Source organism: Hippocampus guttulatus, chromosome 13 (assembly GCF_054856545.1).
Source record: "Hippocampus guttulatus isolate MCC_2025c chromosome 13, RoL_Hgut_1.0, whole genome shotgun sequence".
NCBI classification, from domain to species: domain Eukaryota; kingdom Metazoa; phylum Chordata; class Actinopteri; order Syngnathiformes; family Syngnathidae; genus Hippocampus; species Hippocampus guttulatus.
The window spans coordinates 13,617,441-13,643,383 of NC_141273.1; the positions used below are offsets into that span (position 1 = coordinate 13,617,441).

Sequence of the window (25,943 nt, forward strand, 5' to 3'; positions counted from 1 at the left end):
TGTTCTAAGACAAGTTTTAAAGATGGACAGCGAGGGGGCTTGCCTAAAGTTTAATAGGAGGTCATTCCAAAGGGAGAAACTGGCGATGGATTGAGCCGCTCTGAGGCTCCACTTAGTCCTTGGTATCTCCAGTAGCGTCCTCTGACCTGAGACACCGGGCAGGTAAGGTGGGGCAAGACTATTTAAAGAGTCTTGAATATTATTTCAAACTCACAACTTCACCCACAAAATAAACTGCTTCCAGAGGACTTGATTTTGCTTTTTAATAGACACTCGGCAGAGAAAAAAAACATTTGCAGCAAAGTCTCCCCGTAACTTCCACTAACAACCCAGGCTAAACTTAACTCCTCTCTCACAGGCAAAAAAAATCGTACAACTTGACACTAACGTCCAATTTCCTAAGAAGCCTCGTGGCATCTTCGGGGTGTTACAGAAAGTACACCAAAACTCTGATGAAGTGAGGAGAGTGATTCGCGAACCACTTCTTGAACAGAAGTTCACTGTGCCAAGTTTACTGGATGTGTGCGCGCACACTAGCCTGTGGCATCGCGTCTCTGGGATAAGTCAAGTGATTTGAACGCCTCACAGTAATGTACGAAACTCGGTGTATGATCATATGGAAGAGAACATGTGTTCCGCTTTTTGTTGCCTCCCGTGTGTCTTCATGTTGTGTTGTGCATGGGGGGGTTGGGTTGTTATGGACAGAAAACATACCCCCGTTGCACAGCACCCGTGACCCCGCAGCCTTGCACCCTGAAGCTATATGTTTCCTCACCCCCCCCACCCCCCACACTCACATCACATGCCATCCCACAGCCCCCGCCCCACCCCGAGGATGCTGGGGGAAGAGCAAGAAGATCCAGGGATAGTAGAGGCGGAGCGGGGGGGGGGGGGGGGCGACCAGGGGAGAACCTGCCCCGGTTCAGCCTTCTGAAACTCTTCTCGTCAGGGTGACAGATCGGCGGTGACACCAGCACTAGAGGAGACGGCACCGGGCTCAGGGGGTGGGGACGGACCGCCGTCATTTGCCCTCCGTTAATGCTAGTCAAGCTATTTTTCATGCTGGCAAGGAGAGGAGAGGGGCTGAAGTATAATTAATTTGATTATCTTATGGCCTAATGCAGTTGACAGCAGATGAAGCGGGGCGGCGGCGGCGGTGGTGACGGGGGTGTGTGGATGAAATATGAAATATGTATAGAAATGTAGCGGCCGTAGTAGCGGCAGGCAGGCTTTGGCAGGTAATACGCATGCCTCGAGAGAATGCTAATGATTTGTGATTTAGAGGAGACACGAAACGATGAAGACCAAAACACAGCGCGCCCATGTGGTCGTCACATTTGACTGACAGCCGGCGTGATTGAATCTTTGCTCTCCCCAACACACAAGTATGTCAATGCCTTGTTTCCATATTCATTCACCTTCAAGATACATGTGCCCGGGTCCTCACAAGACTGACACGCATTGAAAAGGTTGAGTAATTATGCAGCGTTTTGTCTGCTTTGGCCTCATGTATCCCCCCCTCCCCCCTTTCCATCCACACTCTCACCCCTAATGGCAGGATGTGGTGGTGCGAGCTGTGGCCCGCGCTCGTTGTCCTTGCCAGAATGCCATTGACAAGATGACGGAGGAGGCGGAATATGCTGATGGAGCCGGAGACGACCACCATCACCAGCGACAATTTACATCAGACGCTGACCTTAGTTGTCAGCGAGGCCATGGTGAGATTCGCGTATTGTTCCAGCATGCGTTCAGCCATTTATTTATGTCTACGTTGCACATGTGTGTGTATGGAGGGGCGGGGCGGGGGGTAGTCACATGATATCCTTATGCGTGCCGCGTATCTGTGTCTTGTGCGTGGCAATGCCTCCATGCTTGAGTGACTGCTTGACAGTCGTTGCATTTCTATCGCCTCGATGCGTCTATACATGTACTACCTCCTGCATCGCACACGTGAAGGTTGTAAAGAAAAATAAGACTTAGACCAGCGGTGGACAACTTCAGTGCTGCAGGCGGGCACCAATTTTTGGGCCACAAAGGACCACACCCTTCTTGATGCTTCCGTACACAGATACTAAAAATGAGGTCAACTTTTCGATCATTATGGTCAGCAAAGGCCTGATTTTCTGATTGTCTCTAAATTGGACTCGATTGCAAACCTGCTCACCCTCTCCTCCTCCTCCATATTCACAGCACTCCCCGCAGATATGCCTCCGTCTTGCTCCTCCGGAACTTCTCGGGGTTATCAGTGGATTTCTGGTATCAACGGGTTGCTAAGCCAAGACCCCGGAATCCAGGGCCAGACTGCAGCAGCTTTTGTACTCTTGAAAAGTAAGCAAAGAACCAGAATAAGTGCTTATCTCTCTCTCTCTCCATTGGCATATTTCTATTTGCAAAACAAGGTATGCTGAAGCGCTATTTTTAGTATCTGGTCAACCAAGTACGACAAGCAGACACCATATGAGTGCCGTAAACCGCAATGTCTCATTGGTTGGGTGGATTTGTCATTGTTGCGCCATTGTGACATTTTTGAGATGCCTAGAAATGTCCAAACTTAACACACATGCTAATGTTAGCTAACCCCGTTAGATCTGGATGCTGCCGTATTCGAGTCCATACTTGATTTCCGTTCATTTCAATGAATACGAATTATTTGGAGGTACCAACGTACTCACTCAATAAGTTCAAGGCACCATTGTAGTACCCGCGACTGACGTTTTTCCGTGAGCTAAAGATGTTAACTCAAGGTACACCAAGGGACTTATACGAGTATAACACACATGCTAATGTTAGCTCACCTTGTCCATGTGCCTTGGTTCCGTAGACTGTATCGTTATTATCCACAGTCTGGATAGATGTTGTCTCACTTTTTTTTTTTTAAATTTCAGCAATAAATTGTTATTGATGCTTTTCTATAAGCACTACAAGGCACTCCGTGCTAAAGTTGGGCTCGCTTTGCAGCAATTCATTAGCTTTGGACACTGCAGTATTATACTCCACAGTCTCTGGTTTGCGGTGACGGACGGTTTTCTTGCTGCTCTTTGTATCCTTTTGGATGAATTTCTTTCGACTTAGACATTTGTCAAGCCATTTGTGTTTGGAACGGCACCAAAGATGCTTTTATCGCTATATGTTTGGGTACTTTTTAAGGTTGCATTGTGTATTTTTTGGGCTGCACATCGACAGAAGCATTGAGGGCGAGTGGATTTCTTTCTCCCCTCCATTGCTTCTCCATTCTCGTTCTTCTGGCTATGTTAGCATGCATGAGGTGTAGTGACAAAGCCTGACTGAGGTCTTGTCCCGTGTTTAAAGCGCTCGACAACACAGCAGGAGACCAAGGCCTTGTGTCATGTGCAACGACGGCTGCTCGAGCGGAATAGCGAACAGCGACCTCGCCACGAAACAAGGACAAGCTCTTCAAATGTACCCCTGTGCCAGATGCTTTTTCAACACAGGCATCCAGACAGTGCAGTCACGTTGGGCGGAGTTATCATTGTTGCCCTGCAGATGTTTTAAAGAGAGCGCTTTTTCCAGTCTATCTCTCTCTCGCTCTCTTGCTGCTTTTTTTTTGATGGAGAAAGAGGAGCGAAAGATGAAAAGCATATTTAATGTTTATCGCGGTGCTGGGCTGAATTGCCTGCACAACGTCGAGACAATATTAAACAAGTTAATATTTAATGAACGGCCTCTTTGTATGAGGATGAAGTAGTGCGAGACAGTGGTGTTGGCAAAGGCAAAACAAACTTGAAGCTCTTTCAAATGATTGCAAGGGGAGACTTGGCTTTGAGCGCTTTTTTTTTTTGTGTTGAGCCTGTGTTTGCACTCGACACGCACGCACGCTGCGCATGCTTACAGGGAGGGACAAACACCATTAGCGCTTTCCTGAGGTTTCAGTCGTGTTAAAAATACATCAACAAAACGATCTTCAGCACAAAGCCGATGCTTTGCAAAGGCACAGGTTGGCTTTTTTTGCTAAGCATTGCCTCAAGGAGCCACACATCCACCCAAAAAAGAAAAAAAAAAGGAGTTGAAGCACGCATACTTGCGCATTGTCTGAGCGAATCTTCAAACAGAATTGCTTCAACTGACCAATAAGAAGTTGTTTTGTTGTTGTTTTTGTTGCTGCCTAGTGAATACATGTCCACATTTTCCCTTCAAATATGTTTTTATCAAGAATCAACAAAAATGTTTCTTTTTTTCTGAAGAACGGGAAGTAACTCACAAAATTGGCACTAAAAAAATCTAATCAAATTTTATACTTCAAGTCAAATTTGTCTGACATATTAAATTGAAATTTTCTAAAATGTGTGTGTGTGCGTGCGTGCGTGCGTGCGTGCGTGTGTGTGTGTGTGTGTGTGTGTGTGTGTGTGTGTGTGTTAAACAAACCTTTTGGTAACGTATTTACTTATCACTATTCAGTAAAAAACATGTACAGTATCATCCCCACACCGCTTTTATAAATGTACCTAATAAACAAATAGACTTTGCTTTGTTTTTTGGGATAAAAATGAAAACCTCCCAATCTTTTACACTTTCAAAAAAGAAAAAGATGCATTTTTTTTTTTTTTGTTGTTGAACAGTGACCATGAAAATGTCTGTCATATATTTTTGAAAATACCCATCCATTTTCCGATCCGCTTTATCCTCATAAGGGTCGTGGGGCTTGCCGGAGCCCATCCCAGCCGCCTCCGGGCAGCAGGCGGGGGACACCCTGAACCGGTTGCCAGCCAATCGCAGGGCACACAGAGACGAACAGCCATCTGCACTCAGACTCACACTTAGGGACAATTTAGAGTGTTCAATCAGCCTGCCATGTATGTTTTTGGAATGTGGGAGGAAACCGGAGTACCTGGAAAAAACCCACGCAGGCCCGGGGAGAACATGCAAACTCCACACAAGGGAGGCCGGAGCACTGTGAAGTCGACGTACTAACCACTGGCCCACCGGGCCGCCCATTTTCGAAAATATTTTCTCCTAAATTTTAACTAAAAATAAATAATAATTTAGAGAGAGAACTTTAAATGCACAGTAAGTAGCAATTGCTAATATATTTACCTTATTATCACTGTTCAGGAATAAACATACCTCCCCCAGAAATTATTTATCCACAAAACAACAGTCAATAATTTTCTTCAAGTTTAAAAAGAAAATGCTGTTTATTAAGGCATGTATCTAAACAAATAGATACAAATGCATAGATTTTTATATGCATATAGGCTATTAGCTTTCATAATGATGATTCACGCTGCTGCTCCGTGCGTCCAGGTCAGCTGGATGCCAGAGGCTGGAGCATGAAGGACATTGTCCTTGTTCACATGTATGTGAGGAACATGGAGGACTTTGGTCCACTCAATGGCGTCTATAAGAACCACTTTTCCACCAACCCTCCTGCCAGGTACAAATGCAATGAACCACATCTTAGTCAAAGTGGTTGTTGTAAAACACTCCTTTTTGCCATCCAGGGTATGTGTCCAGGCCTCGCTGCCTGCTGGCCATCTGCTGCAAATGGACTGTCTCCTCCATAAGTGGACAGAGCCCGCCACGGAGGATCGCTTTCATCGGAGAGAAGCGCTGCACGTGCAGAGTCTATCTCACTGGGCCCCGGCCAACATAGGGCCCTACAGTCAAGCCCTTAGGGTAAGAAGACTGCGCTTTGACCACACTTTGAGAAAATGTGGTAGTTGAATGGGCTTTTGGGATTATTAAAATTGCATTAAAAAACGGAGGCACACAGGTCGTGTGGCTGCCTGGAAGTTACACTTGGCCACCATTTGAGATCATAAAATATAATGTAATAGTTTTGGTGATTGTTACTGTCCAGCAGAAAGCATGTAGCTCTAATGTTTGTCATTCCAATTTTATTTTATCTCAAATTATTTTTTAAAATATAATATAATTCATATTTCAGAATACAATTAATTGGTAAAAAAATTCTCAAATTAATTAAAATGTGATTTCATTGTAATATATAATAAAATACACAAATATATTCGTGTTTTAAACTCCGTTTACTTTGAGGTATTTCTATGGTAATTTTTTTGGGGCCCATTTATTTGTGTAGCATGGCTGCCATGTTTGTGGAGTACTTCATTTTATTTATTATTTTTGAAATAAGTTTGGCTGTAGTGGCACACTACAGCTGGAAAAGAGTCTAGTTCCAAATGTAACCCACATTGATAACGTACTCATTTGCTTTTGCAGTGATTTTCCACAACTCATTCCTTGTTTTTAAGTGACACATCACAGACAGGAGTTATAATTGTTGCGTTCGTGTCATGGTTTGCAAAAAGCATAACGTCAAATGCAGGGATTCAGAAGATCTTAGCGGACGTTCCCATGATGCTTTTTATGTCTTTGCCTCCATTGCCGTTTATGTGTGCTGCAGCATATGATTGTGGTTTTGTATGATTCTGTATTTTGTCCTTCACTGTCGGAAGTGTGTCTCCATTTTTGTCGCTTGGATCCCAGAAAGAATGTCATATCCCAACGTCGGCGCTGTGGGAATTGTGGTGCGGTGGTTAAGCGCTCGTCCCTGCGTTTTTTTTTTGTTTGTTTGTTTGTTTGTTTGTCTACCCAGTGTGTATTATCCGGGATTAGACTTGTCAAGGTACTGTCAACAAGGATAGTGTCCTGCATGCCGTCCTTGATGCCGCTGCCAAATCTGTGTATGAGTTACAACACGTGTGGATTAGCTATTCGTTTAGATGCTTTGACAGCACGTATGCCTGTGACTCAACACAGCTCGCGGACTCGAGCGTACTTCGGATTCCTAAAATCTGCAGCCTAGAGAGTTCTCGCGATGTCAGATTTACTCGAGGGCCTGCTTACACGACACTGTTTTTAATGTTGTATTTGTTTCTGTGTGTTATGGTTTGAAATTGTCAAGATACACATATTCAGCATCCGAGTGAATCTGGACATGTACATGCCGTGATGCCTTCCCGTGTTTTCCCAAATACATTCCTGGAATGTACCTGACTACATCCTCACTCATGTTGCCCCCTCTAGTGAAAAAGTACAAACTGATGGACTCAAATGGTCATGGAGCATTCAAATCACAATCCTTCAAAGTTACCAGCTAGCCAGTCAACAGCTAGCCATTCAGAGGCTAGCAAAATCAGCTATTTTAAGAGTCTACATTTTTACTTGGGGGTTCCTTCTTGTCAAACTCTACAAACATTAGAAATTAAAAAAAAAGTTCTCACAAAACAAGGTGGCCGCTTGGCAGTCAGTGGCTAGCGCAAGAAGCTAACTCAGCTGTCCGGAGCTTCGCTCATACTTCTTACTCTTGTCAAGCAAATATAGAGTCTCAAATACATCACACCAGTTAAGAGCAAAATCTAAATTCTTAGTTTGTAAAAGAAAAAAAAAAGTTGGTTGGCAGGTTGCCAGTCAGTGGCTAGTGCTATAGGCTAAAGTAGGATCTTGCATTTTCACTCATGGTGGTTGGTGTCATCAAACCTCACAAACAGATTCACTGAAATGCATGACACTTGACACAGATGAACCAAACAAAGTAGTTTAAGAAATGGTGGCTGCTATCCAGTCAACATCAAGCCAATCAGCGGCAAGTGCAAGACGCTAACTTCGCAGTCGAAATCTGCGCCTGTTTAGCTGAACACAAAATTTACATAATTGTTGCAATTCAAGAGCTCTGCCAGTGACTGAAAGAACATTTAATTGTTCAGCCTGTCACTAGATACAGAACAATATCGATGAACTAAGATACATTACTTTTAACTACTGTTTTGAAATAAATATCTTTCTGAACAATGAATTGAAATTGGACAATTTCCTGTGGTATACCCGATAATCTCTGACGGTCACGGCACAGTGTTTGGGAATCACTGGTCTAAACTCTTTAAGTCTGCTATGGGAATGGGCCCTCATCCCTGGAAAACTGGACTCGCCTACCTTCACCCCACTGCTAATGATTATTCCCATTCCAAGCCATCTGAGAAAACAATGCTTGTTCAGCAGCTCCTCTTCGCCACAATTACTTAATTTAATCAAAAGCATGTATGAAGGGACGCTTCAGTGAAAAGGGGGATCATTTTGTTACATATTGATACAATTAGCCCCTCACTGGGGACCTGTCATCACCACCTCCATCTCGGTGACGCTCCTCTTAGGCAGCCGACGTGGCCCCAGCAAACCACAAAAAGACTGTGGTACCAAAAAACTAGAAGTTGGAAGAGAATCAGCAATCAAAAAAGCTATCTCAGCCTTTTTAAGGAGGTTTATACAATTATGGAACAAATATGTTACAGTGATTAAGATTTCCACTTGAGGGATTATAATTAGTATAATCCATTAAATAAATTAAACGCGGAATTAAATGAAATATCTCCTGAGTATGTTAACATGATTACTGTAACAAATGTGTGCCTGGAAAATAGTCTAATTGTGATTCCCCATAATATTGCCTTTGGGATTTGATATGTGATTTAAAACAATTTTTTCAAGATCTCAGTTCAACTCATTCGGTTATTGCAATCTGTCAACAATCAACAGGTGCTGCCTTCTCATTCTCCAAGTGAAGCAATTAACTTTTATTATCGGTAATATAATGCTATGCTGTTGGGACCTCATTAATGGGTAAGGCTATACAAACGTCCTCAAGCTAAGCAATTGGTGTTGTGTTGGAATTTTCACAGGCTTCCCTGCTTAAAACCCCATGAAGCAATTTCTCACTCATCATATTCGCACGCATCTCGCAGCCCAGCCTCTTATTGCTTATCTGCTTGTAAAGATTTCAACAGGTGTGTCGGGGGTCCATGCAAACTCATCATCTGTTTGCCCCATAACATTCTTTCAATAAGAGAAGCTGTAATACATCAGTATCGTTTTAAAAGCGTACTCTTGTAAATCCCGTGGTTGAAACGAGATACCAAGGAACATCCACGACCGTGTTTCTTCCGTGTGGTTTGGGGTTCTTTATTGCATTCCAACCCCCGTCGCTCCTGTTGTGCATTCCCGGCAGTCTTTATTCTTGGCTGCTTTTTCCAAAAAGCCTCGTCAACATTTGTCATAAACTTGTCTTGCTTGAAATAATTAAAACGAGAACTGCTACAAAACCCCTGCCAACGCGAACAATTAAATTTTGGATCAGCGCAAAATTGTAAATTCACTGACACAACAAATATTCACAGCCTTCCAAGGTCTTCAAATTTTAGACAGACCACATAGTCATTTGAATCCTTAAAAAAATTAACACGCACACCTTTATTTGCGGCAAGCTAAACAACGGACTTGAAAGCAAAGCGCGGCGAGTCTCTGTCGCTGAAATGCATAAGTGCAGTAAGTGAATGGAGCGATCAATCACTGCCAACAGTCTCTCAAAATAGTCTCCCTCTCTCCTTTGACCAATAATTGTTCTTCTTTGTGGCAATCTGCTTATTCCTTGACAATCGTGCTATGTTTTTGTAGTTCAATAAAAATACAAGGTAGTACTGTATATTGTACGTTGCTTCTCAAAATCTGTTACCTGGTCGCTGGTTTTTCCATTATCGAGACTTGATAGAAGTCTGGTGCTAGAAAAACGTGTGTTTGTGTGTGTGTGTGTGTGTCTGTGTGAAAATTGCTAAATATTAATCGAAAGTATTATATCAATTTTTTAAAACTACTACTTATAATAAATCAAACGATTTAATGAGAAGAATCAAAAGAAAAAAAGTGGCCCATAACTGGCTCCCAGGCCATACTTTTCCCACTCTGCTTGACAGCCATTTTCCACTGTGTTATTGTACACAGGAATTATCCTCATTCGTTGTTGTGGCTCACAGTCGCAAACATGTTGATTAGCTTGGCACATGATGGACGCGAGACCTTCAAAGTTGTCATCCAGCAGCCCACCTTGTCACGCGGAGTATTGAGTCCTGACATATTTCTTTTGAATTTTGATTTAAAGAATGAGTTAACCTTTAGGTTGTCAAATCAGGACGGTGGGGGCACAAGTGTGATTCACTTACCTGATTCACATTCATTATTTCTCAGCATGTTTGCATCAGACCATCTTGCCATTAATTGTTTTCGCTGTCTTATCAGAGATCCAATTGCAAAGGCGTCCACCAATTGTGCCTGACACTATTTGCATAATCCAATTAAGATGCTTTACCGCTTTAGTGCATCCATCAATTAACCGATGAACCAAAGATGGTGACGTCAAACCGCCACTCAGACCAAAAAGCGAAGCAACGAAGATTTCATTGCCGAAGCTTTTAAACAATTCCACCCACTTAGCGTGATAGAAATATGGGTACTTGTGCGACCATTAAGAATGCCAAATTGTTCATTAAAACACTGCCTACTGTGTCACTTCAGATTGGATATTGGGTTCCCTTGGGGAAAACCTGTTTTGAAATGAGAACAACTTGACAACCAGCATCACGGAAGCCGTTTGTGCTTGCTTTGAAGTCAGCAAGCACCACGTCTCAGTCCACACAGACAGACTCCATCCGCCTCAGTTAGCACCAGAGTGATTATCTCCATCTAGTACAAGTTCTTCCTACCGTGCTAACGGATTAATTAGGAAATGTACCTTTATTTTGAATACAACAAAAAAAAAATGAATCCGGTTGAAATCCGACGAATCTCACTGAGGAAACGACGCCTGTCAGCACCTTGACGCCTCTTCCCCCTTTTTTGGCCGTCGTCTTGTAAAACTTGGCGTTTATCTCACCTCTCCCGCTCGTCGCAATTTACGGATTTATTTCGGTGCTGTGTGAAAACGGGTAGAGCCGCAAAAGTTAATGACTTGATGAAAAATGAGCTCCGGACTGCTCAGAAACTTGTCGTCACTCATGTTAACTCGCACTTGTTTCCTTTTCGGAATACCAAAATGACGTGTGATGGCATGGAGTTTTTGTCCGAATACTTGTTGAGTAACGTTCAGGGTGACGACTGATTGAGTTCCCACCTGCCCCCACCCCCCTCCTCCCACCTATACATTCGATACACAAACTCTGAGGTCAAGTGACTTCCCTTGAAGTGGACACGCTCCAAAGCCACTCATCAAAAACGGTGAGACCTCACCAAACTGCCGTGTCATGTGACAGACGGCTCGATGCGTTCTACACGTGGACAAAATTGTCGGAACCCCTCTGTTAATGAAAGAAAAACCCCAAGTGTTCACAGAACTAACCTGAAGCTGGCAAAATGAACCAATGACAAACAGACATTGCTTTTGATATGTGTTTCAAAAGAATTATTTTAAACAACAAACTCATGGACAAAAATGATCATACCTCCAGAAAAGTTGGAAAAAAAATTGGACCATCGGGATATGTTAAACAGGGTGGATCCTCTAATTAGCATCACAGATATCTTCAAACTTGTAAAAAGTCAATGGGCATATTTCAAGGCTGGCAAGTCGCCACTCTGCAGTTTCGTGATGTGGTGTGTACCACACTAAATCTGAATCAGAGAAAGCGAAGGAGGAGCTTCTCTCAACTCAACTCAACTGTATTTGTAGAGCACTTTAAAACAACCATGATAAACATGTCGTTGTCTTCAGACTTAAAGTTCTTGCTAGCTGAGTTGGAACTGCCAGTGAATAATTGGATGTTTGTCATCATGGTGGTGTTTTGATGTTGCGTGTATTTTTGTCTTTAGAAATAGTGAAACAGCTTATGGATCATTCCCCAGGGTTATTATCATAAACTCTCAAGTCTAACAGGTTTTTCATGTCTTTGTCTTATACTGGTGAAGCAGCATGTGGCTCATGTATACATATTATTAAAAAATCGGATGCTCTATGGCGCAATATTTTCTGTTACCCGTTTCAAAGTCATAGACCCGATCCAGAATTGACATTCCCCAGCACCTTCAATTTAATAGCGAAGATCTCCCTGAGATGTTCCCGGTCTGTCAAATGGCATCAGCTCATAGAGATACCACATTGTACCTCCCTGTTGCGACAATCACAAAATGGCATCGTCACCTCATTGACTTCGCACATGACAGAGACAGACTTCAGCCTTGGTGGAGGTCTGCTTGCATTTAGAACACATCCAACAAACATGCTTGTGGAATTTAGTCCCCGGGCTGGAAACCGCCGCGCGTTTGAGGTTTCCCAGCATTGAGAGGTACCTATCAACGTTGACGTGGTTTGGAAGCACCAGTCAACTCTGGAACGAATGGCCCGAGTTTGAGGGGGTCATTGTCTCACACACAGTATTTCAATGGGGGGACTCGTGTCGACCCACCAATCTTTTGCAGCCAGCATCACGTGGTGAACACGGGCTGGTATTAGCATGTAGTGAGGACATAGGGAGGGAGTGGATGTGTCACAGTGCATCTTCTGTCAACGCGGTGGCTTACTGTCCACTGCCACACTCCCACTCATTAATGGGCCTGAGCATGATTGCCTCTGAGGGGCTCTTCCGTGTATTGTTATTGGTGCTTGACTGCCTCGGATGCAAGAAACGCAGCAGACCCACATATCGCCCTATATTTAATTATTAATAAGATTATGCGCTTGTACAGTCGCTAGTGGACATGCTTGGCTTGTAAATGGCCACAACATGAGTTCCGTATGCACTATTGATGAGATCTAATACAAGTGCTGCATCAACTGTAATTAAATACTTACTGTCAATGTGACATTGTCAGGTTAGTCGCATAAAATTTATAACCGCCGCAGGAATTTTCAGTTGTCCAATCAACAGAGTGCGGTCTTCAGTGTGTTTATAGTGTGCATATTTACAGTACATACTGTATTTGCATATACAGTATGTATGTGTAGATAGATAGCTAGCGAGCTAGATAGGTAGATAGATAGATAGATAGATAGATAGATAGATAGATAGATAGATAGATAGATAGATAGATAGCGAAAATATGGAGGGTAAAGGCAGTGCCACTAGTGATCGGGAAAGGAACCAGCTATATAGCAACATCCTTTGCTCGCTACCTTTGTGATTTTTTAACACGTTGCAGACTCGCTCCTGAGTCGGTAATCATCACCTCCACGGCGGCAAATAAGCTGCACATCTGACAAGCATTGTTCTCACGAAGGAAAGACGAAGGAAGCCGGCGAAGCCAAACTAATTGCTAAGCTAACCTAAGACTGTCACGGTCAGCGCGTTTAACACTGAAATTAAGTGCTTGGGTGAGCGAGTCCACTTTTCACAGACGTCTGGTTGGAACCGCCTTCAAGCGGAGAACATCCAACTTTGAAAAACAAAATAGCAGACAAATTAATAAGTGTCTGGACTCCAGAGTGAAAATCTACTCGCTAAACAGAACCAGCAACAGAAATGAATTACGGTATGCTACAACTAGGAGTGACCTACAAGGTTAAAAATATTAAATTAGTGTAAAATATTTAGAATACCAATAATTATATTTGTTTGCTTTCACATTGGAGTCCTGAGTTTTGATTTTGACATTTGAGTGCACAATAAATGTGCTCAATTTGTATTTACCATAGATCCTCTTTTTTTTTTCTTTCAATCAATAATGTTGAGCCCAGTGAGGGTCAATGTTTGTGCAGTAGTATGAGTGCAATTAGATTTTTTTAAGGACATGCTTCATGTTTGTGTGTGCATGTAGCAGTGGAAAGAGGTTCACAGACACGCCAGTGTGTGTTTACGCCGCCGCCGCTATCCACCGTGACACTCCTGCTATCAACAACGGCAAACACTCAGTCAAAACACGTCAATTATTCTTAGTTGCTCTCATGTCTGGATGATCAGTATTGGCTCCCCCAGTGAAGGTCGACATGTTTCTTTTTTGTTGTACATTCCGATAAGTGAACAAGAAATGCATGGTTAAAAACATCGCCGACGACCATGTGAAATGAGAGCGATATATGACCATACCATTACTATGGTAACTAGCTTCTATATTCAGAGCTGCCTGTGTGTGTTTCTTCCCCTCGCAGTGACGAGAGTTGACAGGGCCCAAATACACACACGCGCACGCGCACACACACAGACACACACCCATGCGCAAGAAGGATGTCGAAGATGCTCCTTGTTAAATATACAGTATACCGATCAAGTAATACAGAAGTCCTGTATTTAATATTTAGGGTGTAAATGCACCTATTTTTTTCAGAAAAAAATATTCAACATACCGGTACTTGTAAAATATTTCAAGTGGGTCAACATCCTTAATTTCAATATAAAATTGTCAAGAAAAAAAAATAATGTAAAGGAAAAATATAAAGTAAGTTAAAAAAAATACACATTCCTTATTCACGCATGTTACAGATGCTGCTGGTGAAATATTCAGAGGTCAATACAAAAAACCCCCACATTTACTTTAAGTTTTTTTTTAATTAAATATATTTAAAGAAACAAAAGTGATGTTTCCAATGCCCCTTAATACAAGGGCCCAGCATGTAATATTAGGGTGTCTAGAATCAACTCCCACCCTCCCTCAAGAAGAAAGATTAAATCGAGTATTTTCTTATTCATGGTCTGCGGGTTGTATTAGTAGTTTATTTGGAGAGCACAAGATTAATGAAAGAGGACTAGCAAGTGTAGCGCTGATGCTGCTCAGGCTTTTTTTTTTTTTTTTGTATTTTAGGAATTTGCTCCAGCAGCAGATGATGTATGTGATTATTATGCCCCAGTTCTGCGATTCCTTAAGTTGCGCACATTAGAAGTGACAGTCGCTGCCTCTGGTTAGAAATGATTATTACATCCACATGCAACAATATGCCAGCATTTCCATTTTTTTTAGCAGCACCACAGACGACTCAGAAGAGATTAGTGTTTACTTTACATTTTAGTCTTTTTGTGGGGGGGGCTTACTTGATCATAAATTGAACAGGGAGGCAGTTCACAGGAGTGGGAACTTTTAAGCGCGGGGTCATTCATTTTTCAACTGTCGCTGTCATCGGGTCGCCCATTGCAGAGCTAAAAACCCCCCAAAATGGATGAATAACACACAGCACAGCTTGTGTTTTTATGTTTCAGTATGTTGCCTTTTAATTCACAATCTTCTATTGATGTGGATTTATCAGTGTGGAGGGTCAGGGCCCCATAGTTCATGAAGTTGAGATGGTAAGGGATAAACTGTTTCCATTCATTTCCATTTGGAATGCTAAAGTTTCGGAGAGGGTCAGTGCCTCATTCTTGATATTTTGTAGTCCATTTGAGTGTTTTTTTAAATTTATTTTTTGCTCTGATAATTTGAATGGCCATTCACATATTTGAAATCATAACATAAATATGTATTATGGGCAGTGAAAATTAGTTCAAAGGATAAAAAATATGGCCATATTCATTATTCTTTTCTTTTATTACTATTCAGTATTTCATATATATATATATATATAGAGAGAGAGAGAGAGAGTATATATATATATATATATATATATATATATATATATATATATATTATATATATTGATTTGTTCATATATTTAAAGTCATAGCAATACTTTTGGACATTACAGATCTTGTCAAATTGTTTTAAAAAATCAATTTTGCAAGTAATATCTCCTTTTGGTTTATTAAAACATTATATCCTGTATTTTATTTGTTTCTTAGGTTTGGGGTTTTTGTACATTTAAAGTCACAACTTAAATATCTTAATTATTATATGTTACAAAATAATTCCTCGAGGAAATGTTTTTTTTTTTACTGCAGTTTGTAGGATTATGTTGACTTTTTTTTCTCCATGTGTTCAGTCTTACTATGACAATATTTAAAATAGCAACCTAAATAGCCAGGAAACGTTATCAAAAAACAGACATTATTATTAACGAGTATTTTCTTTATAATTATATTTTTATTGACACTCCTGTATCATCAATACAACAGATTCCTATGTAGTTATGTTATGAATAATGAAAACAGGTAACGGGTATTCTCGTGGTTTTCCACAGTACGGCCCACAAACAACAATTTACAGCTTTCTCAATATTACTGCACTTCACTACCGGAATTTTTGTACTTTATGAAAATGAACATTTTGACTTTAGGCAACAAAATAAAAAATGTTGACAGTCGCTTTTTGAACTGGTTTGTCCCTTGTCCTTTCCATGCAGCTATACTGTCATCTGTCGAGACTAGCTGGTACTACATGCACTCCTGTGTTCTCAGCACTTGTCTTGTTGATATCACTCTTTGTTTTGTCCAAAGCTCGTTTTTTTAATCAACAGTTCTCAACTATATCATGCTGTCTTTATACGGAGTATGCTTAGAGAGGACATTTCACATTCTGTGCGTTATAAACTATCCTTACTCCACACACACACAAAAAAACCCCCAAGAAAACAGCATCATAAGACTAGAGGAGAAGAGGGAAAAGATGGGAGACATCGGGGGATAGGGAGGGTTGAGGGCTGCCGTTTCATCATCATTCAATCAGACAAACATGCCCCTCAAGCCCAAATGGCGAGACCCTCTGCGATTCTCTCGAATTAGGGAGATTAGCGGCAAAGCGCATAATGTAGGATGATGGAATTTGTCATCATTTGCATTGTCCTGGAAAGATCGGGCTTGATAGAGCGATGCGTGGCAGTGCTTGTCATGTCCCCACGGGCAGGTCACACTCGCACGCGCACAAACACACACACACACACACACACACACACACAGCAAGCAAGGGAGGCTTGGCAGAAATGATTTTTGCGATATGTGCATCAGTCCTAAAAAGCCTCACAACCAATTTGTCAAAAGATCGGAGGTGGCGACAGTTGAAGGCAGCCAGGACCATTTGCCTAACTCCATGAAAAAAAGCTCGCCCTTCCATCAGTCTGCCCCCAGCAAGCAAGTGTGGGAATCACAGAGTAACTCATGATGGAATATTGCATCATTTTTCGAACGGTAGTGTTCACATCATGGTACAGCTATAATCGATCATTTTGAAGAAACCATCACAACATTAGACTTAGAGGTGAGAATCGAAAGAGGGACATCATCCCATGTTGTAATCGCGGGATTGCAATTTTAGAATGTTGGCACCCTCAAACTGGTCATACTATGAGGACTTGAATCATGTTCTGCCTTCACACCATATAGAGAAAAAAACTCTGCACCTTTTGTATGCAAAATGTCAACGTGAAGGGAACCTCATAAGTTTGATTTTTCGCTAATTATATATTGAAAAGTCAAAACTATCATGATGTCATCATATCCTTTTAATGGAGGCATGTATTGTATCAAGCTATCGTGCATAATAATCGCCACTTGGTCCTACTCCGGATAGAAGCGATATGATGCATTTGTACACAACACAGAGATAAACATTTGAAAATCTCGGCAGAAAAAAAAAAAACCAAGCTCAAATTTGAGTGATGGCAAGAGGACGTGTTTGTTTATTCATGCCCGGCGGCGTTGGCGATGCGCCTCCCCTGAGCGTCCCGCTGTCAGGCTTCCCCCCCGTCCCCCCGCACCCTGACCTTGGTTGGAGACTGAGCGGCAGCCCTCTCCGACCAGAATAAAGTTGACCAGAGCTGACATGACAGTGTGTAACTCTCAGTGTGTGTCTGTATGCGTGAGTGTGCGTCTGTGTATGTCGAGTGGTCACGTCAAGGGCAGACGTGAGGGCATCTTGGGGAGGAGGGGCAGGGTTGTGCAGGACGGCCTTTTGTCCCTGTCTGGTATTAACCAAATGTTTTTGAATGGAGAGGGAGGTGAAAATTTAGCTCACGTTTGGCTACGTTTGACTTGTTTCCTGATAAATTCGCCCCCTAAAACGTGAAAAGGGTTTAAGAAATGTTTGAGCGCTTCACAGAGCTATTTACGGGGCAGTTAAAGTCATGCAGATTTTGGTTGACATGGCCGCACAGCACATTCTGTGCATGACCATAGCTCAGATAAACGATGCAAATATAGGGAACCCTCGCTAATTTGGCGGGGGTGCGGTCCTCTCTTATTTGCGGGAAAATTCGCAGATTTCCTGTTCCGTACGTCCCGCATCATCATCCAAGCCTTTTTTTTTTAAATGATCCTCGAAACAAATGGGCATTTTGAAAGCATTTCTCCACTCAAAAACTCACCAAAATTTGCAGATGTGTTGAACTTGATGAAAATGTATTTCTTTGTTGCTTACAGTGCAAGTGTGACCTCCCTGGTCAGTCGCGTCAGATAATGATTTGAAAATTCACAGCCTGAAGGTAGTTTGATGTAGCAGCGTGATATTTGGTAAGATTGTCTTTCATGAGTAGACCCACAAAAAAGTTTGGAGAACACATGGCCGGAAAGACACAGGGTGTCAGTCATTTCGGTTGGGAGAAATGTAATTTTTTTTTTCAAATTTGACAAATAAGAAATGAATCAAAGCATAATGTTCAACTTCTAAAACTTTTTTTGTTTGCATCATACAGAAATGTAAGTAAATCATTACAATTGCACAAGACATATTTTCTTATCAAAATGTAATTTGAGTTGAAGGCTTTTGACATAGTTCAGATTTTTTATTGATTTATTTTTGCCACATACTGTATTTGCCGTACTTGAAGTATTCGTTAAAGAGTGGAAAAGACTAGACATCAATAAAAAGTTTTGTCACATGCATTAAAAATGTTCCCGAGAGGGATCCAAAGTTCTAGCGAAGACTCCAGCGTTTCAAATTAAAGAAGAGGAGTCAAGCATCAGCGTTTTGTCTCCCTTCACCCCTTAACTAACTCCACATTTGCAAAACAAATGACACCGTGGAAAAAAATGACAAATGTTCCTCTGTGTGGTTGGAAATTCAAACAAAGACCCCTTCATTTAGAATCAATATAAATGGCTTTTTCTGCTTTAGTCCATCATCCATTTACCGGATTGTTGTTGCGAAAACATTTTTTTTAAAAAGTCCAGTTGAAGCTGCTATCCAAAATGATCATTGAATTCTAACACCATGTGCTGTCCGGATTAGATGCTGGAGGGCTGAAAAAAGCTTAACAATTTAACATTGTCCATCTGTGTTGGTTATGTGCTTCCTATTTGGGGCTAATTTGGGCGAATTTTCTCGCAGCAGTTTGTCAGTCATTGTGATGAAAATATGAATACGTGTACAGAGTTGAATTTCAGTATTATTAAATATGTTTTGAGATGGGAATTAATTAACCACTGCACAAGTGTACAGAATAATTGAAATTTATATATATATATATATATATATATATATATATATATATATATTACTGTATATACAGGTATATATGTGTATATATATATATATATATATATATATATATATATATATATATATATACTGTATATATAAGTGGTAATTACACGGTAATAAACATGCAATTAAATAAGAGCTCTTAATGCATAACACTACCTCTGTAGTTAGTTTGCATGTGCCCTTACATTAAGCAACATTATACCCATTTAATTAAACCTATTTGACACATTTTGCATGCTCGTTTTCCAGCTTAAATTATGCATGAGACCTCTGTGGGGACAAACGTGACCATTAGCATAGCTGAAAGGTGCGTTCGAGATGCTTTTCTTTCCTCCTGTCCTTGGAACCAGCCGGAAACCCGGACTGTTCATCAATACAGTAGTGGGTAATTTTATCCCAGTTCAGCTATCTTCCAAACTCTGCTAATGACACCGGGAGATGTTCCTCGGATGAATGCAGCGTGGCCCCCAGAGGGCTTCTGAGAACAAGTACAGTCCGGTGCTATCTGGTCATCTGTGGAAAAGTGTCTGACAAAAAAAAAAATAATAATAAATAAAGAAATAAAACGTAGACCCAATTAGAAACACTTCAGCCTGAAAGAATACACCATTAGTGCTCCACAGAGTTTCCCTGGGTGCATTTACATGAAGTTAGTATCCATAGAGAAAGTCTTCGGTAAGCTTTTAACAAGTCGTAGATAAGCAAGAAGCAAAAATGAGGCTTAGTTCATACAAAGCAGATAGGTGTGACTCCGTTTCGAACTCTGCGGGTCACACAAGTGTCAAATCAAATCAACCAATCATGTCATCAGACAGGGAAATGACACACACATAACTGCCAATAGCTGATAGCTACATGTTAATGCAATAAGCTAACGTAAAAATCTACATCGCTGGTCCTCAACCACTGGCCCCATTGCATCCGGAATGCAGAGATCTGGGACATACATTCTGTGTGTGTGTGTGTGTGTGTGTGTGTGTGTGTGTGTGTGTGTGTGTGTGTGTGTGTGTGTGTGTGTGTGTGTGTGTGTGTGTGTGTGTGTGTGTGTGTGTGTGTGTGTGTGTGTGTGTGTGTGTGTGTGTGTGTGTGTGTGTGTGTGCGTGCGTGCGTGTCTTTGCCCCAAAGGTATATTGATTTATCATTCCCTAAATGTTTTATTATTATTATTCATGCATATACAATCCATTTACAATACCATAACATTTTGTTTAGAAATTGCAATATGCCACTCGATTTTCCCATCAAAATCCCACTAACCGATGCTAACATGAGTCATATTTGTTTAAGGATAAACAACATGGAAATGTGGTAATGATACACTCTGTTTGGGGAAAGTGTATTTAAGAAGCGACGACATACCCACAGCAACCAGACTTTTTTTTTTTTTTTTTTTGGTCCGATGTGAGGGCTTCATGTCATGGGGAGCAGTTTTCTAGCAATATATCATGGTCAGAACATGTTGGCATATGGCTAAATATACAGCAGCAAAGCAATAAAGTACAAACTGCCGGTGCCATGCGGACACAACTAACGTCATGGCAGTTTAAGGTCATCATTTATCACTGCTACGGCGGAAGCATCACGTTCCAAAGTTCCTCACTAGACATTTCACCCATCGGCAAAGAAACTGTACACTAGTTTTGGAAAGATGGACGTTGGCTGGGAAGAGATGACGGCAATGAAGTCTTCCAATGTCATGATAGATTGTGAGAAACAAAAATGCCATAGGAAAACCCAAAAAAATTCTTGTGGTAGCTTGTTGTTGGCATGACAAAAAAACTGAAAGCCCACAACCACCGCATGACATCATCTTCAATCATCAATATCTATCAACGACAAATAAAGGAGATCAAAATGGCCGCACGGGTGCAGCGCATCTGCGGTAACGCGTCGCATCCCGTCTTGTCTCCGCGGGCCGTTTAGACGGTTAAGATGAGCGTTTGAAAACTACTTACCTTGTTATAGAAAGTTTAATGTCGTGCGATTGTTTGCCCCCTCGTGAATATTAAGGAGGGTCTGCTATTAAAAATGCATGCGGCGTCAGGGGTTGTTGATCACGTCGGGAACGCCCATGCAAATTGGACTGTCTTCCCTGTCAGGGTCCGAGATGAATAATGTAGCTGTGTGTGTGTGTGTGTGTGTGCGCGTTTTGTGTATATGCGGCGGCACACCGCATTGACAGTCAATTAACAAGTTTGATCGGTGTGTGAAGTCATTCTTTTGAACTGTTAATTTTATGTTAATAGTATTCGCCCGTGTCGCCCCCTCCTCAAATCTCCCCCTATTCCACCTCCCACAAAGAGTAACCAGAGCGTCGTCGTCAATAATTGATCATCACACACCTGCTTGCTAGCAGCAATGGGAGTCTGCCTTTAACAGTCGAGGGAGCCCTCCGTTAGCACCTTTTGATATTCAAATTGACAAAATGCTCACTGAGCTTTTGTGAATTCCAAATGGGGTGAACTCATGTCGCCGGGAAGAGCTTTAAAAATTCCGGACAGTCATCCCAAGCAGAAAGGGACAAGCGAGCTTTCTTTTTCCTGTGATCATCTTTGTTGGCTTCCAAATGCTAATGGCAATGTGTTGGAATCCAAGGATAGAACTTAGCGGTTTCGCGCTGTATTTTCAGAGCATTTTGCGCCTCATAAAAGGACGATCAGAACAAAATTTTGTATACTCTTTTGAAAAAAGACAAGGAAATACAGTTTGATGCCGCACACAATGTGCGTCATGAATTGAGATACATATCAAATCTTGACTTTGGTGTATCACTGCTGTCCTCTTAGTAATGCTAACATGTAGCCACCTAACATCTTCATGTAACAATGGATGATGCACTTCTTAGGGGTGTCGACCCCGGTGAGGAGAAGCGTTTTAGATCATCGATGGAGAGGCTCGGTCCTTTGAAGTTGGGACGCAACTATTATTGTACCGTGGTTATTTTCAACATGCTCAGTTATATGTTCAAAACATTTTTTTGTGTCTAAGTAAAGCATCTTGTCTTGTTGTGCATCAAATGATCCAGGTATTATCTCGATCCTCCCCGGCGAGGCTTAACTTAGGCACACCGGCTCCCTGCATAGCGCAGCAATTATGACGAGCCGATATTTGCATTGACCACACGCTAGTGTCCGCGAGCCTCGCCTCTGACCCCCCACGCGGGGTCTCTGAAGACCTAACCTCTTTAATACCATCCCTCATCCTCGCACGTCTCTACGCATTAAACAGATAGATCCAAGCCCAACTTTTGTAATGCGAGACCCCAGGCAGAGGTATTTAACAGAGAATTTGCTTATTATCACATGCTTAATTGTGCCTATAAATAACATTGGTGTTGCCGGGAAGCTATCGGCAGGTTTTGCGTGACGTGTGAAATGAAAACTGTTAGCGCTAAGAAGCCGAAAATCAGGAGGTGGGCCTCGCTTGATTAATGCACCGCTAACCAAGGGACATTCATAATGAATGTTAATTTGATATAGCATCTTACTGATTTTTTTTTTTTTTTTGTAAGACTAAAGGGGTTTTAAGGTTTGCCTCCTCTTTGGCATTAAAAATGCAGTGTTTAACATACTTTGTTAAACTCTTATGAAGTAAGGAAAGAGATACACAACTGCTTCATTACGTTTATAAATGAAAAGTACACTAAAACAACGTATACATTTTAAAATAAGTACCTGAATGCAATGCAAGTTTCATTCATTTAAAAAATATTTGTGAATTTAAAATTTAATGGATTAATTCAATAAAAAAGTAGAAAAATACAAAAATAGTTCAAAATAATTCAACATTTTCTTTTTTAATGAAGAATGGATTAAACAGTGCATAACACACCTAAAATATAATCCAATGTCAATAAATGCCATTAGCAAAATTCAAATACATATTTAAAATTAAATATAGATATATTTAAACTTATTGTAACAAAAATAATACATATATTCTGTACATATAGACGGCAGCTTTACAGATGCCATGTGTGCCACAATAGCGGTATCGTAGTCATCAAAGCGGTTGTTCTGGCCACCTAGTGTTCCACCCAGAGTTGAAAAGAATGCATATTTGGGGTGTGGTATTTAGCTATGAAAATATGTGATTAAGTGAGATAATGACAGTTGTCCTGTTCTGGTTCTCTTCCGTAGGTAGACGATGCAGTGTTCTGTGCGGGCCAAATCGCACTGGTCCCCTGCACCATGCAACTGGTGAAGGCAGGCCCCCGCATACAGGCCAGTTTGGCTTTTAGCCACGCCCAGAAGGTTCTGGAGGCCACGATCAGCAGCTTGACCCTGGTCCATGTTGTTCAGGCGCACTGTTATGCCACCAGACGCCAAGACGTCGCCGTCATCCAGGCTGTGTGGAAGCGCATGCTGGAAGTGATGGATGATGACCAGGTCAGTAGGTACTAGTCAATAGATAGATAGCAGGCGACTCGAGCGAGGTTTAATGCAAGGAAATGTCTCTTCCTGTTGGTCTCACGGTGACTTTTCCCAATACTTTTGTCCTGATTTGCAAGCAAGAACAGAAAAGTTAATTATTTTCATGGGTGTTGTTTGCACAGTTAAATGCTGAAATTTGAAGGGAAAAAAAAAGAAAATATTCAAATATTATACTCAGTTTAAAACATTTTCTACTTTACAATCCTTGAGAATTGCTGTGAATAAAATGCAAATAAATTGAACAACATAAAAAATAAATGTCTACATTAGAATCTTACCACAAACTTAGTTGCATTAAACACATTTAATAGTATAAGTATGTAATTTACATAAAAATACATAAATCGAGTGTAAAAAAAACATTTCTACAATTATTAACTCAATAAATACAAATTCAGCAATAAGTAAGGCCTGCTATTAAGGAAAAGCTGTAAGTCGGATTGGCCGTCATTTTATTTATCTATTTTTAAATACAACGGTGCCTAGACATATAATACAAGAATACCCACACGCATGTATTGTTTGACCTCTGCCAAAAACTCTTAACTGCATTTTGCTGAGTCGCTTTAGTAGTTTTGTAACTCTTATTCATTTGTCTGTATGACGATTATATATTGCCCCCTAGTGGCCAAGTTGCATACAGATGTAATGGGATGCGCAGACTGTTGAGTTATGTAATTATGTTATTGCTCAACAAATACAAATTGTATTTTATCATCAGATTGAATTACACGGTGTCGTTCAAAGTTAGAAGGGTCAACCCCCCCCCCCCTATTCTCACATGATGGAGGTGTGGCGATGCGGTGTCCCGAAACTTTTTTCATGTTTGTGTAGAGGCCTAAGTAGGTAAAGAGTTTTCTGTGTCCCGAGGGGGGGTGGCGCTCCCTGCGACTGATATTTCCCGCCGTCGTTTCTCATGAAAACTTGATGATGTGGGAAGCGCCGGCGTCTTTGATAATGTGCAGCTTGGCACAGAGGCAGATGTCTTCCTCAGAGCCTCCCTAATCCTTTGCACCCCCCCCCCCCCCCGACCATTTTGGATCTAGGTTCAACTCTCAGAGCAGCTTATCGACCACCCCCGCCCCCCTTCCCCCAGCCCTCTTTTCCTGCCACCACCCTCCGTTCCCCCGCCCTGGTTTATAACCCCATGCGTCTAACCCGAGCGCCAGTGTCTTCCCTGGCAGCCTCTCTCCGCCCACTATGATATGTCTTGTGGTGGGAATAGGCCCCAAGGGGGCACAGAGAGAGGCAAGAGTGCACATCCAACTTGTGGCTCAGTTGGAGCGGGCGGGGGACATGGGGGGGGGGTTAAAAACCATGGCAAAGAGGATGTCAACTTTGTGTCACTTCCTGGAAAGCCATGCGGTAATTCCTGCTGCTTTTGCCCATTTCTAGACTTTTTTTTTTTTTTAAGGGTTCAATATTCAGATTTCACAAGCCGCTGTGATTTTTGACGTTTTGTAACTCCATAGCATAAGAAATATGTAAAGCACTGACAACATGTCAGCGCTTAGGAATGCAAACTGGGTCAGATCATGAGAGACAAAGTTTAAATGTCTGCGTCTACAGTTCAAGTTTTCAGTGTTTTTTTTTTTTTTTTTTTTAATCTCATCGGAAATAATGAAAAGTGAATTGCCATAATAAAACTTGTTTCACTGTACGGACAATGTTTTAGCAGACAAAAAACTCCAGTACTTTGTAAAATGGTATGCAAGCTGCCAGCAGACCATGCAGAACCGAGAAGTGCTTTAATAAAGACTCATTCAGGTTCTGTGAGCTCTCCATATTTTACAATTCGGAAAAAGAATGAGGAATTACACAGATAATATCATTTTTTTAAAACGAAAATTGCTACTTTGTTTAAAAAAAAAAAAAGACTTATCAATCATCATCCAGGACTTTAATGTGGACAATTTCCATTTCAGTGACCATTCAGCAACTCAAAGTGCTTAAATGTGTACTTTTTTTTTCATTTTCAACAAGAATGAGGAGTTTCATACAGAATTCACCTCTTTGATATTTATCATAAAGATAAATAATTGAATTGCTGGGACTTTAAATTTGCATGAGCTCTCCAAGTTTGGGCATTTTTGAACAGGAACGAAGATTTTAAAAGGGAATTCCCCTTTTTTAGGCCATTGTTAAATTTGAAAAAAGGCTAATAAAAAAAAATAAAAGGTGCTGCATTTGATTGTACTCGGACTGAGTTTTCGCTTTGCCGAAAATTAAGTTTCGATCCAAAGTTTGGTGAAATGTTGATTCAAATTGTACCCGTACAAATGTGACAACTTCAGCGCTTTCCCGCTTATGATCTAGATGCGTTTACTTGCTCTTTAATGGCACTTCATGATTTTGTCGAAAATATTCACACGCCTGCCTACCATTGGCCTGCTGTAAACGGCTACAAGGTCTCACGTGTGTTCCCCGCAAACATCC

At 41.4% G+C, this 25,943-nt stretch overlaps 1 protein-coding gene across 1 annotated transcript in view; it reads left to right on the forward strand.

Moving 5' to 3' along the window:
- dph6 (diphthamine biosynthesis 6) overlaps positions 1-25,943 on the forward strand; it is a 59,393-nt gene that overhangs the window by 26,962 nt on the left and 6,488 nt on the right. The window contains 5 exon segments of the mRNA XM_086128052.1: positions 1,559-1,718; positions 2,191-2,328; positions 5,263-5,392; positions 5,460-5,634; positions 23,214-23,462. Coding sequence (XP_085984178.1) covers positions 1,559-1,718; positions 2,191-2,328; positions 5,263-5,392; positions 5,460-5,634; positions 23,214-23,462 — 852 coding nt within the window.